The sequence below is a fragment of the Varanus komodoensis genome, unplaced genomic scaffold (assembly GCF_004798865.1).
Source record: "Varanus komodoensis strain SLA01 unplaced genomic scaffold, ASM479886v1 scaffold1, whole genome shotgun sequence".
In the NCBI taxonomy this organism is placed as follows: domain Eukaryota; kingdom Metazoa; phylum Chordata; class Lepidosauria; order Squamata; family Varanidae; genus Varanus; species Varanus komodoensis.
In genome coordinates this window covers 103,976,538-103,991,758 of record NW_025335268.1, presented here as the reverse complement: position 1 = coordinate 103,991,758, position 15,221 = coordinate 103,976,538, and the positions used below count along the sequence as shown (strand labels likewise).

General features: G+C 38.6%; 1 protein-coding gene across 3 annotated transcripts in view; it reads right to left on the bottom strand.

The window, feature by feature from the left end:
* The window catches only part of HABP2 (hyaluronan binding protein 2), a 42,745-nt gene that overhangs the window by 9,371 nt on the left and 18,153 nt on the right, over positions 1-15,221 (bottom strand). For 2 of the 3 annotated variants that reach the window (XM_044439212.1, XM_044439203.1), the window contains exons 3-12: positions 14,062-14,184; positions 13,120-13,230; positions 12,086-12,202; positions 11,543-11,662; positions 10,977-11,148; positions 8,514-8,608; positions 7,332-7,581; positions 6,056-6,198; positions 4,941-5,075; positions 666-811 (exon numbers count right to left, since the gene is read on the bottom strand). In XM_044439212.1, the coding sequence (XP_044295147.1) occupies positions 666-811; positions 4,941-5,075; positions 6,056-6,198; positions 7,332-7,581; positions 8,514-8,608; positions 10,977-11,148; positions 11,543-11,662; positions 12,086-12,202; positions 13,120-13,230; positions 14,062-14,184 (1,412 nt within the window). The remainder of the gene's footprint in view (positions 1-665; positions 812-4,940; positions 5,076-6,055; positions 6,199-7,331; positions 7,582-8,513; positions 8,609-10,976; positions 11,149-11,542; positions 11,663-12,085; positions 12,203-13,119; positions 13,231-14,061; positions 14,185-15,221) is intronic. The other variant, XM_044439222.1, reaches the window with a different exon arrangement.

The following is a 15,221-nucleotide window of genomic DNA, read 5'->3' as shown; positions in this document are numbered from 1 at the left end:
TGTGCTGATAACTGACATCCCAGTAGGAGTCCACTAACAACCCCACCCAAGTTATTCTTCCCTTCAGTCTTTCAACTGGTTTGTTCAAGGGCATGGCTCTCTGGTAAACACAATGTGAGGACTGAGGAAGAGATACAGTAGGTATTGCTACAGTAGGTAGGTATTACAGTAGAGATGCAGTAGGTATTGTTCCCCTTGAAACAAGCAAGTGTTAGCAAATATGAAAAGAAGAGGACCAATACTTGCTGGTGTCAATAGAGGAGAAAAGACAGGCCCCTTTAGTAGTGAGCCCATTGAAGATCTCTTCCCCAAGTGTTCTAAAACCCTGGAGCTGGCATTAAGCATAAAGGACCTATACCAGTTGCAGAACGTGGGGTGATTTTGGAAAAGAGGCATGGGTCATATAGGTAAGATGTGCTGGGGAAAACTTCGTCCAATGGTGAAACTTCAGTTTTTCATGGCTTACAGTCCCACAGGCTTGCCTGTCACCTATTAGTTTGAAGGACATGCCTCTCGCATCATGTTGAAAGGAAGGAGGTTGTTGTAATATATCTGATACAAGAAGCAGATACATATGTAGTACCCTGCCAGACATTACTCTGCATAGCCTATTTACATTTTGTTAAAAGAGAAATTAGTGTTCAAATACCAAAAAAGCAACAGACCTGACAAGTATCAGCTCTTGTTCTCTGAAGATTTCCTGCACAAAGCATGCTTTCATCCAGTCTGTTATTATATGCACTTGGTGCGTTGCACTGCATCTGGGAAATCAGCTTTACTCTGGCATCTAACAACTGATGAGATGATGCACCTGCAGGATGAATGCCAGGAAAATGAAGAATCTCTTACATCCTATCTGCTTGTGCTAAATCTTTCTTTTCATTATATGAGATCATAGAATTTTGGCAGCACCAAAATAAGGTTGTCCATTTTGTATATTAAATCTATCTACTGAATGTTATTAAAGGTTTGCCTGAAGTATAACAGAGTAGTGGTAGGAAAAGAACAGGGAAGGGAAATGCTATCCAGGGAAAAATGCTTTCAAATTTGTATTTAGTGTTGCAAAGCAGCATTTCTACAACATGTTTACTTTGAAATATAACAATATTTTTATTACATCTGGAAGATACTGATCATGGAAGAGTTTGGGTGTTAGACTTTCAAAGGCAAAAATGAGTCAGACCAGAACTGAACCAAATCCTGACAACTGTGGGGCTATTTCTGATTCATTGCACCAAAGATTACCAAACTATTTTTCTATTTTATTTATTTTATTTTATTTTAATTTTGGTTGTAACTGGTCTGTTTCTCTTCATCTAGCAAATGTTCTCCACAACCCATATTTAATAGCACACTTGCTGTTGCAGATAAATGACTCAAGCAGGCAACATCATATAACTGGAGCAGATTAAAAAGAGAAGTGGAAGCAGGAGATACAAAGTAATGCACAATAAAGTCAGCTGGGAATTATGAAGATATATATACACACAGGAAGCCTATAATTTTGAAGAGATTATATGTTATACATAACTTAATATTTTTGCAACATGCAGTAGTGATTAGTAACTGCACTGTAAAAAGCTATATACTTATCTGCCTTTGCAAATAAATGCATTGAACATGTTATGTTATCTCAATATCATTTACAGAAATAGACAGGATGCAGGCAACATATTCACATGCTATGCTGGTGTTGCCTGCTTGGTTTGATCAAAGAATTAGCAAACTACCCTATTGCCACATGAAAGGACTATACCATAAAGGTAATGTATTGGATTCAAAAGAAACTACTGTTCATGAGTTAAAGGGTGGAAGGGATCATTTCATGAGTGAAACTCTCTTTCATTTCATGAAATGAAACCTTTCAAGCTACATATTTCTATGATTTGGTTTTTTAATTAATGTTGAATTGGGAATTTGAATTCCAAGAAATTAACTTCTGTTGGTTGATCATGCTCCTCGTGCTCCTTGTGACATTAAAAAGCTACTTTGATATAATGGGATTGTTGTACTTGCATGTGTGAAGCAGAATTTCAGATTATGGTTCACTTATGAAATTAACTAAGAAGGTATGGGCATAGAACTATTTTGATATTTAAGCTATCTTGAAAGCAGGAAACAAACTGTGTGTGTGTGCGTATAAAATATTTTAAAGCAGTCTTAATAGCACCAAAGCAGATAATTCTCTCACTTTCGGACAGCATACATAGATTGTGGACTGTGAATGTTCTAGTTTGTAATGGTGCCTGGGTCATAGAGAAATGATGTTTTATTAACTCATATTGTCAGCACATAATCTACTGAATCTGCATACCAGATGCTTGTTACTTTCAATATGAATTACATCAAAAGATGTATACACTTCATATTGGATTATATTGCTCATAAAACATCAGGGTACTTTTGGGAACATGATTGACATATTGTCCACCTGCAATTTTACAGCAACTCATTAAGTGAAAAGTGGGGAAAATGCATTTTTCAGAAAGCTCTCATTATGTTATTTTTAAGCATGAGAATAATTTCTTCCTTCCAAAAAACTCACAGGATGTCACAGAGGTTTAGCTGAACATGAATAGATTTGGCAGTTCAGTTTCAATATGCATCCAGAGATCCAGATGCTGCTTATCAAAAACTTATCCAAACCAATAGGCTGGAAAATACTGTCACAGTTGCTGGGTTTCTTTCCTAGTTATGGCTCAGAATCTGTAAATGGAAGCTTATAGACTCATTCACTCCATTTTGATTCCCTGAATTAAGTCAAGATGAGGAGCCGCATGTGACAGAAATGGTGACTAGCACTTTGGAGGCAAGTTTGACCTGATATTGTTTCTCCTTTCACTCCAAACACAATTTGCACATTCTGAATTTTCAGCTGAAGTTCATTAAAAAAAAAAACCCAAACCTTTATTTTTAATGTCTGGAGCAGGTTCTGACCTCACTGTTTGTAATAGATTTCCACTAATTGACTTGTTCTGCACAGATAATGAGTGGTGGTTGTTGGTGGCTTTGCTTGGCAAAGGGACATTTGCAATCCCTTCTCACCTGTGAAATCGGAGCTTCACCCACAGCCAGGAATTTGGGAGAACAGCCAAGTGCCATCAGAGTTTGATTTAAATGTTTAAAAGCTGAAATGGATGTCTACATGATTCTAGAAACAAGTGCTGAAATTATATGACTTTCCGATGGGTAGGAACTACCCTTGCACAGCAGCCTATGATCAGCCGATGACTCTGAAATGTCTCCCATTGTAAATGATAGTGTATACAGATGCAACATTAAAGTAGATGTCACAGTGTTTTTTCATGCACTGTGTGAGACCAGCTTGGTAATTTACATAACAGGCATACATAACAGTGAACTGCAATCTGGTTCAACCAAGGGGTCTCAGCCAATGAAGCTGTAGTAAAACTTCCAGTTCCCAGTTCAACATGGCCATATGCGAAGGTGCCCAATTATTCATAATGAAGGAGCTACCTTGAAAGGGACGTGTATCATAAACATATTTTAAATATTTAAATTAAATAAATAAGGACCTTGTCTCCCTCTCCCATACTGCATTTATCTGGGAACTGAGAGCATAGTTATAGCAGCTGTTCTCAACTCCCTGGATAGTACAACACATCTGCAAGGCACTGGATTGCAGAAGGCTGAGCTATTAAAAGTTCTAAAAAAGTACCATGGAATTTGAGGGGAAGGAAGACTTGTGACTGATTCCAGAATCACTACCCACTCTCTCATGCTAGTTTCCTCAGATTTTGATACTGGAAAGAAAAATGAAACGTTGTGCTAAAAACTCCAGGAATGTTTCACAATGGTTCCCACCATTCCATAAATGTTTCTTTCATACATCTATCTTCAACATGACATAAAATATTTAGGGGGAAACCCTATGGGAGCCCTCTGTGTATCCCTCACCCAGCAGGAAAAACAGACAGGGCAAGAGGATAACAGAGATGATTTTGCTTCTGGTCCTCCACTGAAAATGCAAAAAGCAGCTAGATGGGTCTCCTGGCCAATCTAGCTAACTTACTTTTTAGTGGATTGGAGTACAGATTGGACATACCATAGAATATTGTATATCCTAGCCTTTCCTCCTTGCCCCTTTCTGACTTTTCTTATGAGATCACAAGCCTTTTCTGTAATGGCTGGGGAGAGAAAACCCATGGTTGGATCTCCTCCTCCATGCTTGTAGTTTTGCCTACAGGTGCAGAGAAGGCAGTCTGCAGTTTCTTATGGCACCCAGATGCTGCCTATGGTTCACAGGGTTGATGTTTCAGATTTTGAAAAAATCATTGCTTTATGATTTGAAAATGTCTTGGATCAACACACACAATCATGATTGATGTGGTAAATGTACTGCAAAGTAAATTTACATTGAGATCTGAATTTTTCAAACATGTCAGGGACTATATTTGAAAACTAAGATTAACTCTAGCATAGTCATTCCTTTTAGTACTCCATAAATATAGAAGGGTTCTAAACACATGAGTGTGCCTTCAAACTACATAGCCATTATGTGAAATTAACAAGATTAAATCTCTTTAGTGAGTTGATCACATCAGAAATAACATGTCAGCTGGAACTCAGTTTCTTCATATTCTCAATACTTGCAGAATCTTGGCAAATATGGACCAAGAAGCAACTTGCTTGAGGGAATTATATTTCAGTTAGCAACTACCACTTTTGGCAGCAGCAGCAGACTCTCAGTAAAATGTCTATCTATCTATTGATTTCTACATTATATTTCTATCCTGACTTTTTCCCTTTATGGCACTCAAGGTGACTTACACATTCTTCCTTCATACAATCTTATCTTCATAAAAGTCTGTAAGGTAGGTTAGGCTGAGAGTCAGTGACTGGCCCAAAGTCTGTATAGATTAATATAGGATCCACCTGTGTATTAACTATACCGGCTGCATGAACCATCACCAGCATACCTGTTTCAGTCTCTCCCCAACCTGATATGTAGCATTCCGTATCCACAGGAAATGTTGAATCAGGCAAGCACACCGGCTTGACATATTTTGTTTCCACTGCACAGTGGCCATTGATTGATTTTAACTTCAGCAAAGCTGTAGGCAAAAGAGAAGACACTATTTTGGTGTATTAATGATTACCTATTCATTCCAAATTGCATCAAGCAATTTGATGAAACAAGTCAAAATGTTTAAGTTTTGCTATTCAACTTCTTGTGAGATCTCCACTTTTACAGACTGGTTTAACTTCTTCATCACTGTCTCAGGGTGATGTCAGTAATGTACATGTGAGCCAATTGTGAGCCTTCTTCCTGATTGTACATAAGAAGCAGGAAGCCATGTCAGGAAGCAGATGACTGGTGGAGATAAATGTGCCTTTCCCTTTGTGATGCTAATCACCTCAAAAGGGAAAGGGTACAGGAAGAACAATGGGTTGCCTTTATTTTGGGAATAAATCTCGGTTAATTCCATGTAAACCAAATGAAGCAAAAAGAAGATCCATTTACTAATATTAATCAAGCTGAACTACTATTAAGTTTCATTAGATTAGATCTAGGATCTGATTTCCATTGATGAATATGGGCCATTCATGAAAGATGTCTCTGTCTAACTTTCAGGAATCCCTTTCCCCACACAAACCACAGCTCACCTATACACAAGGGTTCCCTAAACTCAATCTTTCTCTGACATCCCTCCCTCTCCTCCCTCCCTCCCTCCCTCTCTCTCTCTCTCTCTCTCTCTCTCTCTCTCTCTCTCTCTCTCTCTCTGCATTTTCAGGAGAGTGGAAGAAATGTGGTAGAAAGGAGAATGTTGGGAAGCACTTTTCCATCAGCCTAGTTGCCTATGCTTAAACCTTAATCCAACCCATTGATTTCCATGGGAAGAAATAGATGGTCTTAAGAAGTTCATTCAGCTTCTGAAAATACATTTGTTATCTATCTGAACTGTCTGCCTAATAATATTTTTGCCCTGAAGTAGCATGCCCCAAACTATTGCCTATTGCTTCCTCCTTTGATCCCCACTAGCAATAATAAGAATGTTTGTAAGGAACACATGCCATGGAACTGAGAACTTGCCAATGTCATTGTGTGGGATGTCCTCCCATTCTGTGTAGTGTCCATGTTTAATTATCTTTTCTACATCATAAGACTGTTCATGATGCTCTTTCCTTCTGAGATCTTGTTTTCCAAGATACACTTTGAGGGTGTATGCTTCGGACCTATAAAGGAAAAAAAAATAACAACAACCCAAAGAATAATCAGTCATAAAGCAGAACTGTGGAAAACCTCAAATGCCATCTGCACCTGTACTGGAATTCACTGTCATGGAAAATGTGTCCCATAGAGTACCCACATGAAAGACAAACAAGCCTATTCAGCTTCATTTACATATGCCCCCAGCAGAGAGTATTTAAGGTGCACAATTATAGAGATACCCAAAGAATAAAGTATTGGAGGCTCAGAGCAGGGCCATTTGTAGGCAGTTTGATGCCTGAACGGAATCACCTCAGTGGGACCATCTCCAATTCCATGAACAAAAGCCAGCTAGACTTGCAGTTGAGTTTACTGCAGGATAGTTGAAAGGGTTCAGAACAGGATTCTTGGTACACACAGCTCTGTCCTCTGCCGTCTTACTACTGTTGCCAGCATGTGCTACCTGAACCAGCCACCTCATAATTCCTATTAGTAGGTCTAGACATGCTTAAAGGAATGCTTTGAATAATTGTTTTCCTGTTCCACAACATATGGGTGCTACGCTGTGGAATCAGTTCTGTACAAAATGACAGAGTGAACAGAATGATGATATCAGTTCTCACATATCTTTGGACACACAATGCACCTGTAAGGAATTTTTCCTTCTAAAATCATTGCTATAGATTCCACACATTTCTATGCTTCCAAGATTATTTCAGCAAGCTTTGGCACAAGCTGAATCCTCACATTGACTAGCCAATAGGACTGAAGTCATGTAGAAGTACTCTGATATGGAAACTATCACATTAAGTGTATACTAAAGAGGAAGAACCCACCTAATGCAAACATGATTTCATAGTCTACATCAATAAAAATACATATACTCATATGTTCATACATAATGGAAAAATGAAAATCTCCAACTTGGAGTCCTGCACCGAGCAAGGGGTTGGACCTGATGGCCCCCTTGCTCCTTCCAACTCTGCTATTCTATGATCCTATGAAGGCAACACTGGCTACAAAATGGTCAAGTCAACAAATCATCTGACCAATCCTGTTCCAGTCAACCAAACAATCTCTCTGTGATTTAAGTTATCTTTCTTTCCTGTAATGTACCACATGTGGGAGTGGATCAGCTAAATACAGCAGGTTTGCTTACGTAATGCAGTGTGCCGCTGTGAGAACCCAACAAGGCTCAATCAGTATTCCTCCACAGTAGTGTCCCTTTGGCAAAACAAGGCCCATTGAGAACTTCCTCTGAATAGAAGCTTGCCATGGATGCTTGCCAGCAGTGCTCTTCATACCACCATAGATTCTCTTGAATGGTCTTGCTATCTCTAGGTTTCCACATGTACTGGGTCTTCTATCTGCTACTGGATTCTGGATTGAGATGATTGTGGAGGGTTCTGCTGCAATACCAAAGAGGCAATCAGATCTGGAAATATGATAGTGGCATTCTGTTTTATATGAAGCCTTTTACCTCATTTAATCCCATATAAGCTAAAAGCTCATCAACACATCCTTCCTTCTGTTCTCCTTCCTTCATTTATGATGTTATTTATTGGGGGAAGAAATAGGCATACAGATAGTCATAGCTGAGTTCTTGAAGAGCCATGGAAGCTGTCCTTTGTGAAATGTTGCAGATCCATCAATAGAATAGCCACAAAAATCTTGGTTTGGCAAAAAAATTGACAATGGTTGACAGTCATTTAACTGAAAGTACTAGGGGTCAGTGTTTGGGTACTTCCGTATAAACTAGAAATTGGCTTTAATTCTTTCTTTTAATTCTTAAAGACATCTAGTTCATTAATTAATTAGAAAAGTATCAATCCTGAATCCACAACAGCAATATCTAAATATGAAATTATAGCACTCTTGACCAAATTCTGGTACACAAGTCACTATGGCTTAGATGGAGCTAGTTCCTTCCTTCTTCTTTTTCCTAATGACACATTTCAGCTGAAATAACTCCCTGCAGCAAATAAACTCTACAAAATCAAAGCTGTTCCTCTCATGTAGAATATTATTCCTTCAGTCTATAAAAGGTTTGTGTTCTGTTGTACTATTTCATATTTCATTTCCTTGGATGTCTCCTGACTATAAATATCCCAAGACCTGCATACTTCTCAGATCCTAACCCTACAAATAACAGATCCTACAATATTACTAAACCCTTGCACAGAATTTCAAGAATAAAGCAAGCAAGCAAACACAAGCTAGAGTCACTATAATTTTCTGGGCTGTATTCTAGAAGTAGAAAAATGACACAAAAATCACTGACAATCTGAAATACTGTCACACTTTTCAACTTTAATACATTCTATATTATTATATATTCCACCTGTTGTCAAGCAAGGGGAAACATCACAGAAGTCCCATTTCAATTTGTTATCCACACTGACAAAACACCAAGGCTTTTCATCACCATCTGGATTCCTGAAAGAGGCAGGTTTCAAAATTCAGAATAATAATCATTCAAGAAAAAGAAAAAGAATCATTCAAGAAAAGTTACTAGCTGAAGAACCAAACTATAGCAGAACTGAGCATGATTCACCCCAGAACATAACATTAAAAGGCTTTCCTCAAGCAATATAAGTACATAAGGGGATGGCAGACCTATCCTCATTCTCTTCTATCCTATACTGATCCCAAGCCAGTGGGAAAAGACCACTAAGGCAAGAGGATTTTTATTCTAAAAATCAATATTTGCACTCTCTTCATGCTTATTACATGGATCAAGAATTCCAACTGTGCCAATGGTCTGTTCTGCTGACACAGAAGAAAAAACAGAGGTACAATGGTACAGAATACTGTCCATCTTGACCAGAAATTATTTAAATTTCTTATACAACTTTTTCAGTGTGCAGATGCCTGTACGTTTCCAAATTCACAGGAATACAAGTGTTCCAAGCAGAACAGGAGAAGCAGAGAGGTGATCTTTGCTTCCACAGTCTTCCACAGCCAGGCGGTCAATTTCAACTATGTCGCTCAGGCACTTTGGATAGGAAGACAAGGGGACTGGAGCACCACAAGTATATCTTGTATGCTTGTGAACCTGCTCTCCTCTGATTCTGGAATGTGCTCTCCACCTCCTCTCCAAGGTCAATCTTACCACCTTAGAGATGTAGCCAACATGCATGTTTTTGCACTGGCTGTAGAGACATAGTGGAAAGGAATCCAAGCTGTTCTGACCTCTGAACTAGGAACCCAAACAATCCTTTGGCCTTCAAGATGCTTTTAGGGCCAATAGGATTGCTTTGCATCAAGGTTTCCTACAAGGGAGGGTCTGCAATATTTGAAATGGAAGTGAAGGCTGGTTTGAAAGCACTTGGAAAGAATAAAGCACCCTGACGAGATAAGATACCAAGCTGCAGACACTGAATTGGACCAAATATTAACAAGGAATTGCTAACAAATTGCTAACATTTTTGGAAAACAAAAATGGCACAAAAACTGGAAGTATTCAATATCGCATTGCCCAGGAAAGGGATGCTACAGTGCAACAACTAAAAGACTATTTCATTAATTTCCCATTAAAGCAAAGCAAAGATGTTGTAACAAAGAATGCTATCTTATATGCATTGAGATGTGTCTGACATGAAAGCTAGAATGTGAAACACTTGAGAGCATATTGCAAATATATGTTACAACTGGAGCACACCAAATGATTTCCGATAAGACTTAATAGAATACAACAAAGCCTTTGACTGTGTGGACCACATGAAGGTATGGATGATTCTGAAAGAAATCTTGATTGTCCTTATGCATAACCTGTATTGTTGACAAGAAGTCACTATTTAGACCAAATATGGAGAAACAGAGTGATTTTATATAGGGAAAGGCATCAGAAATGTGTATATTTTACCTCCCTCAATGTTCAATCTGTATGTAGAACATAGCATAATAAAAGCTGGATTAGGATCGGAACAAAAGGGAATGATAATTGTTTGAGGTTACATCACTAATTTAAACTATGAAGATGATACCATGCTATTGAAAACAACCTTCAATTTAAATGGAAACTGCAGCCAAGAAACTGGATGAAGACTGAAACTTGGAAGGGCAGCAATGAAGGGACTAGAAATAAGCATCTAGTGTAAGGGCATTTCATGGCAGATGAAGGTCAAGGTCATCCACACTATTCTATTACCAACCACAATGTATGGGTGTGAGAGCTGGACAGTGAAGAAAACTGATAGGAAGAAAATTGATGTATTTGAAACATGGTGCTGGAGGAGAGCTTTGCAAATACCCTGTGCTGACAGAAAGACAAACAAGTAACTCCTAGATCAAAACAAGCCAGAACATCCTGGAAGCAAAAGAATGAAGTTGATGTACTTCAAGTACATCATGAGACTCACTGAAGAAGACAATGAAGCTAGGAGAAGTTGAAGGCACAAGAAGAAAAGTAAGATCATCTATGAGACGGACTGCTTCCATAAAGATAGCCATAGCCTTGAGTTTACGAGAGCCGGGCTGTCAACGAGAGGACATGTGGAGGGCATTCTTTCACAAGGCAGAGATGACTTGACAGTACATGGCAACAACAATATCTCACTGGATTGTTGGTCAAATTCTGTAATACTGTTTTTCTCTCTATCAAATTGGTTAAAAAGAATGATAAAAACAGGATTTTCAATAATAAATGTGCATTAGGAAAATCCTTTTCTGGCTGGTCAACCCACAGGGAACGCCTACACAAAGAAGTAAGTCTTAAGCAGACATTTCTCTGAAAATGCCTGCCCAGTGCCAACAGGGAGTGAGGGTTAGTGCTTCAGTTAACTATTCATGAACAGTGGGTTACCTGCAGAAGTTATGGTCACCGAGGTCGTAATAGTCAGCATCTTCCATAAATGCATTATAACTATTCTCCAAGAGAAGGTGAGAATTCCAGTGAAGGCAGGTCTTCTGGAGCAGTGTCCAGCTAACATTTCCTCTGTATGAATGACCATTTCCTTCAAAACAGTCTTTGGGTTCTACAACAGAACTGTCATGTTATATTCATACACATATGGATAGAGAAGAAGCTTCTTTTATAGTCTCTCACAAAGAATTGCACATGTCTGCGCTTCCCCAGTCTACAAACCACAAAATTGCTCCTCCTTTCACATCCAATTTCTTCTTATGGCCTTTAACTTTCCCAGGATAATATGTCTTGGGGTCCTGAATCTACTTCCTACGTACCAGGAAGTGTCAAGGTTGAAGCCAAAACCACTTTCATGTGTGAAATTCTGCAGCACTTCCAGGGATACTCACAGATTCCCATTCTTGGTAAACTGCTCACAGAGGAGTAGAAAGATCAGGGTGGGAGCCCCTACGACTCACATCTCATTTTCCCCATCACTTAGAAACACAAAATCATGTCCTCACCTATTTCACAAAACTTCCCCCTGAATGGCTCAGGGCACTTGCAGCTGAACTTGGATCTTCTTCGATGCTTCTGACACGTACCTCCATTTTTGCAAGGGTTTGGTCGACAAGCTGAGTGCGCTGTCAGTGTTTGGAAAATACAATGGTATAAGGCATTTAAGTGAGATTCGTCTCTTGGATGGTGAGAAACACTTTTATGACAGAAGATGCAAGGAGGGTGGATGTGGGAAGCCTGTAATCAAATTCCTTACCGGCCCTGAAGCTCACCAGGGGGGCCTTGAATAAGCCATTGTCTTTCTGCCTGCAGGGTCAATCAGACTAAAATAAGTCATCCTTAACACTTTGGAAAAAAGGAGTGGTATTTCTCTCTGAATTTCAAGGATATTTTAACAGAAGTTAGGCAGTTTCTCGCAAAAATTGGAGAACAAAACTTTCATTCTAACAAAACAGACCAGACATATAGAGAGGAAAGCTGTAACAGAACGCATTAGAAGTGGTGGCCAGTGTCTGAAACCAGCAATTTCTGTCAAAGATAGTACTCACCTTTGTCACAGGATGGTGTTTTGTAGGGATATCTACATCTACATTGATAATAAGGAGCTACCAAGCTTATAAGGCAATCTCCTCTGTGGCAGTTGACTCTTTGACATGTGTTTTCCACTATGATATACAGAACATGCAAAAAAGAACAAGAAAGATAAGCTTATCTCCTCATCATGCCTCCATTTCATTGCTTCCTTGTTCTACCCAGTACAAATTTAGTTCATCGTAATCATGGATAGTTAGCAAATTAGTACAGTTGAATGTGTTCATTTGTTTTCTTGCTCAATGGAGGTTCCATATGGACAATTCTAAGTGTGCATTTCTTGGATGGTCACTTCCAGGCACACACTTGTGGAGTCTTTGGAATTAGGCTTGGTCTATTCATTAGATTTAATGTATGGCAACAGCTTGAACAGCTTTGGTGCAGTCTTCACACTTCTGCCGTGATGCGTGCAGAGCTCATCATGTGGTATTTCCACATCCTATGCAATGCTTCCATGATAATTTCAGGAATATCTAACAGTGATGTGTAAACACTCTTTGGTGCATGTCATGAGCTCTGATAAGCATTTTACTACTATAACCAAAGCATCCCAAGGACTCCATTTTAAGAAGCCTCTTCTTGACAGTGATATTTAGTCTGGCCCTTCACAAAAAGAAAAAAAAAATATAATCAAACACATCTCAAATTATTTCTGATGCTCAAACTAATGGGAATGTGTATCACTCCCTTACCATACGATGTGATGTGATAGCACCACACAAGCTGCCGGAAAATGCTACCAGGAGGCGGGGGACCCTGCTGAATACTGTGAACTTGGTGCTGATAGTGGGGACGGGAAGAGCCTAAGAAATCAGACAGAGGCACCTTCTATGACAGAGGATGTTGATTAGTTTCCATAATAGTCTGTTAAAAATTATATAATGATGTGACTATGAAAATGCAAAATAATGTAGTTTTCTCATTCTTTTGATAACAAAATAACCAGTTCAGCTTTATGTAAATGTAACAATGGTGTGAAAATATAACTTACCTCTCTCACACTTAGATCCTGCATATGGTTTGGGGCAGTGACATGTGTAGTTGTTCCTGTTCCTCTCACATACTCCATTATTCTGGCACGGCTTGGCCTGGCATGGATTCACTAGCACAGGAAATAATATTGGAGTTTATTTTATTATTAGCCTTCTGCATGTGCGCAACTAAAGTTTTAACAGCAGCTATGAAAATGAGTGCTGATGTGCTACCCGAAAGTCAGTGATGTGTGTTTATGTGGCACAGTTACACAAGGGAAAGTATCTTGTTTCAAGAGAAAAACTCAAGACCTAAATTTTGGGAACAAGCATGGATCATGTGGATTAATACCCACCTCTATAGTCAGCTGTAGACAGCTAACTTTGAATCCATATATAAGTAAGCAACTCACTGTCTATGCTAGTAGCCTCATGCACACCCATATTCCTAAACTGAGTACTAAAAAAAAAGATAAGGGTCTAAAATGTTAGAAGAGTAGAAGAGTTTGTTGCACTTTCAAATATAACATATCTAATGTCAAGGCATGGTGAAGCATTCCATGCCATTCTTGGGATCACATAAGTAAGCTCATTCTCAGTATAAATGGAATGCTTTCTTAGGAATAGTATCAAGGCTGAAAGAAAGAAGTGTATTTTATACCCTGATCCTAAATATATCAGTTCCATGGGGAAATGGGACCTTACACAGAAGCTAGGTTGAAAGCAATGAACCTGAATCTCTAGAGACAAATATGTACTTGTTATTCTGAGCAGCAATCCCAAATGAACTGGATCAGCAGAATTTGTTCTGCAAATGCAGTGAGGATCAGACTCTTTGAGAGAAGAATATGATGATTTTTCTGAAATGACGCCAACTGTACAGTTCTGCTGTCCCCCAGCACTCACTCTTTCTCTTCCACCCCCAATTGCCCTTTCCCCATCATGTGTGACCCATAAAATACCATCATCAGTGAAGTATTCATAAAGCCAGTCAAAATCTGTAGGAAACAATCTAAATCTGGTATCCATCTGTTCTGGCTGTGCATATTCAGTGCTATACTCAGAATAATAATCATCTGCTGGATCTGCAGAGGGATAGGAAAGATAGACATGCAATATAAAATATTTTAAAAGTCTATCATACTGCAAATACTTATCCATCTAGTGGAAATTAGGAAAAACTGGAAGTTCTCTTTATACACACACACACCTATTAAAAGGGCAGTCGCTATCTTTCACTTAACCTACCTCAAAAGATTTCTGTGAGGTTAATGTAGGGGAACATATTCGCTATTTGAGTTCCTCAAAGGAAGGATAGGATTAAAATGTAATAAATAGTGAATACAACTGATGAATAAAACACAAATGATTCATGATGTTCCTTTCAGTCTCTGAAAGATCAGACTCCGTCATTGATGCATGTTAATTAATTTTACCTTCACAATAGTCTTGTGATATATATGAGCCCAAGAAGTAACACCACAGCCTAGATTACCCAATGGATTCTTGGCTAAGCAAAGGTAAGACTATCCAGCTGCAATAATTGTTGGCCACTTCCTGGAAGTCCTGCGGCTCTTGAATCTCCCACTCTGGAGGTCCTTTGCCACTCTTTTGTTACTGAGGCAAAATCTAGCTGCATTACAAAGCAAGCAGTGTGGTTCCTGACTAGTTCTCACTCTTCCCAACACAATAAACTTACCACGAACTGATTTTTATTATTTCTGTGACACATTATTTTTCCGATTTATTTGAAATGTGTGAGATTTATCCTGTCTGGTGAATTCTTGATAACTAGAGGTCACACAAATGTGGTACAATTAGAAGTTTTGAATATTCACTAAAAAGTAGATATATATATCATGGAGAACAGAGTGGTGACTTCAAATTTAATTTAGGATTGAACTTCATTTGTACATTGTCCATACAGGCACAACATATATAGATCCTTATTACATTTCAGGAAAAGTCCATTTAGTAATGGATCTATGAAAAATATGAAGTTTATTTAAAATTATGTGTACACAAGACTGTGGCATTTTGAAAGCTCTGTTTTAAAATTAATGTCATCCTAAAACTTTATTGCAATGTGTGTTCTAGCCTGCTTTGTACATGCATGAATAAC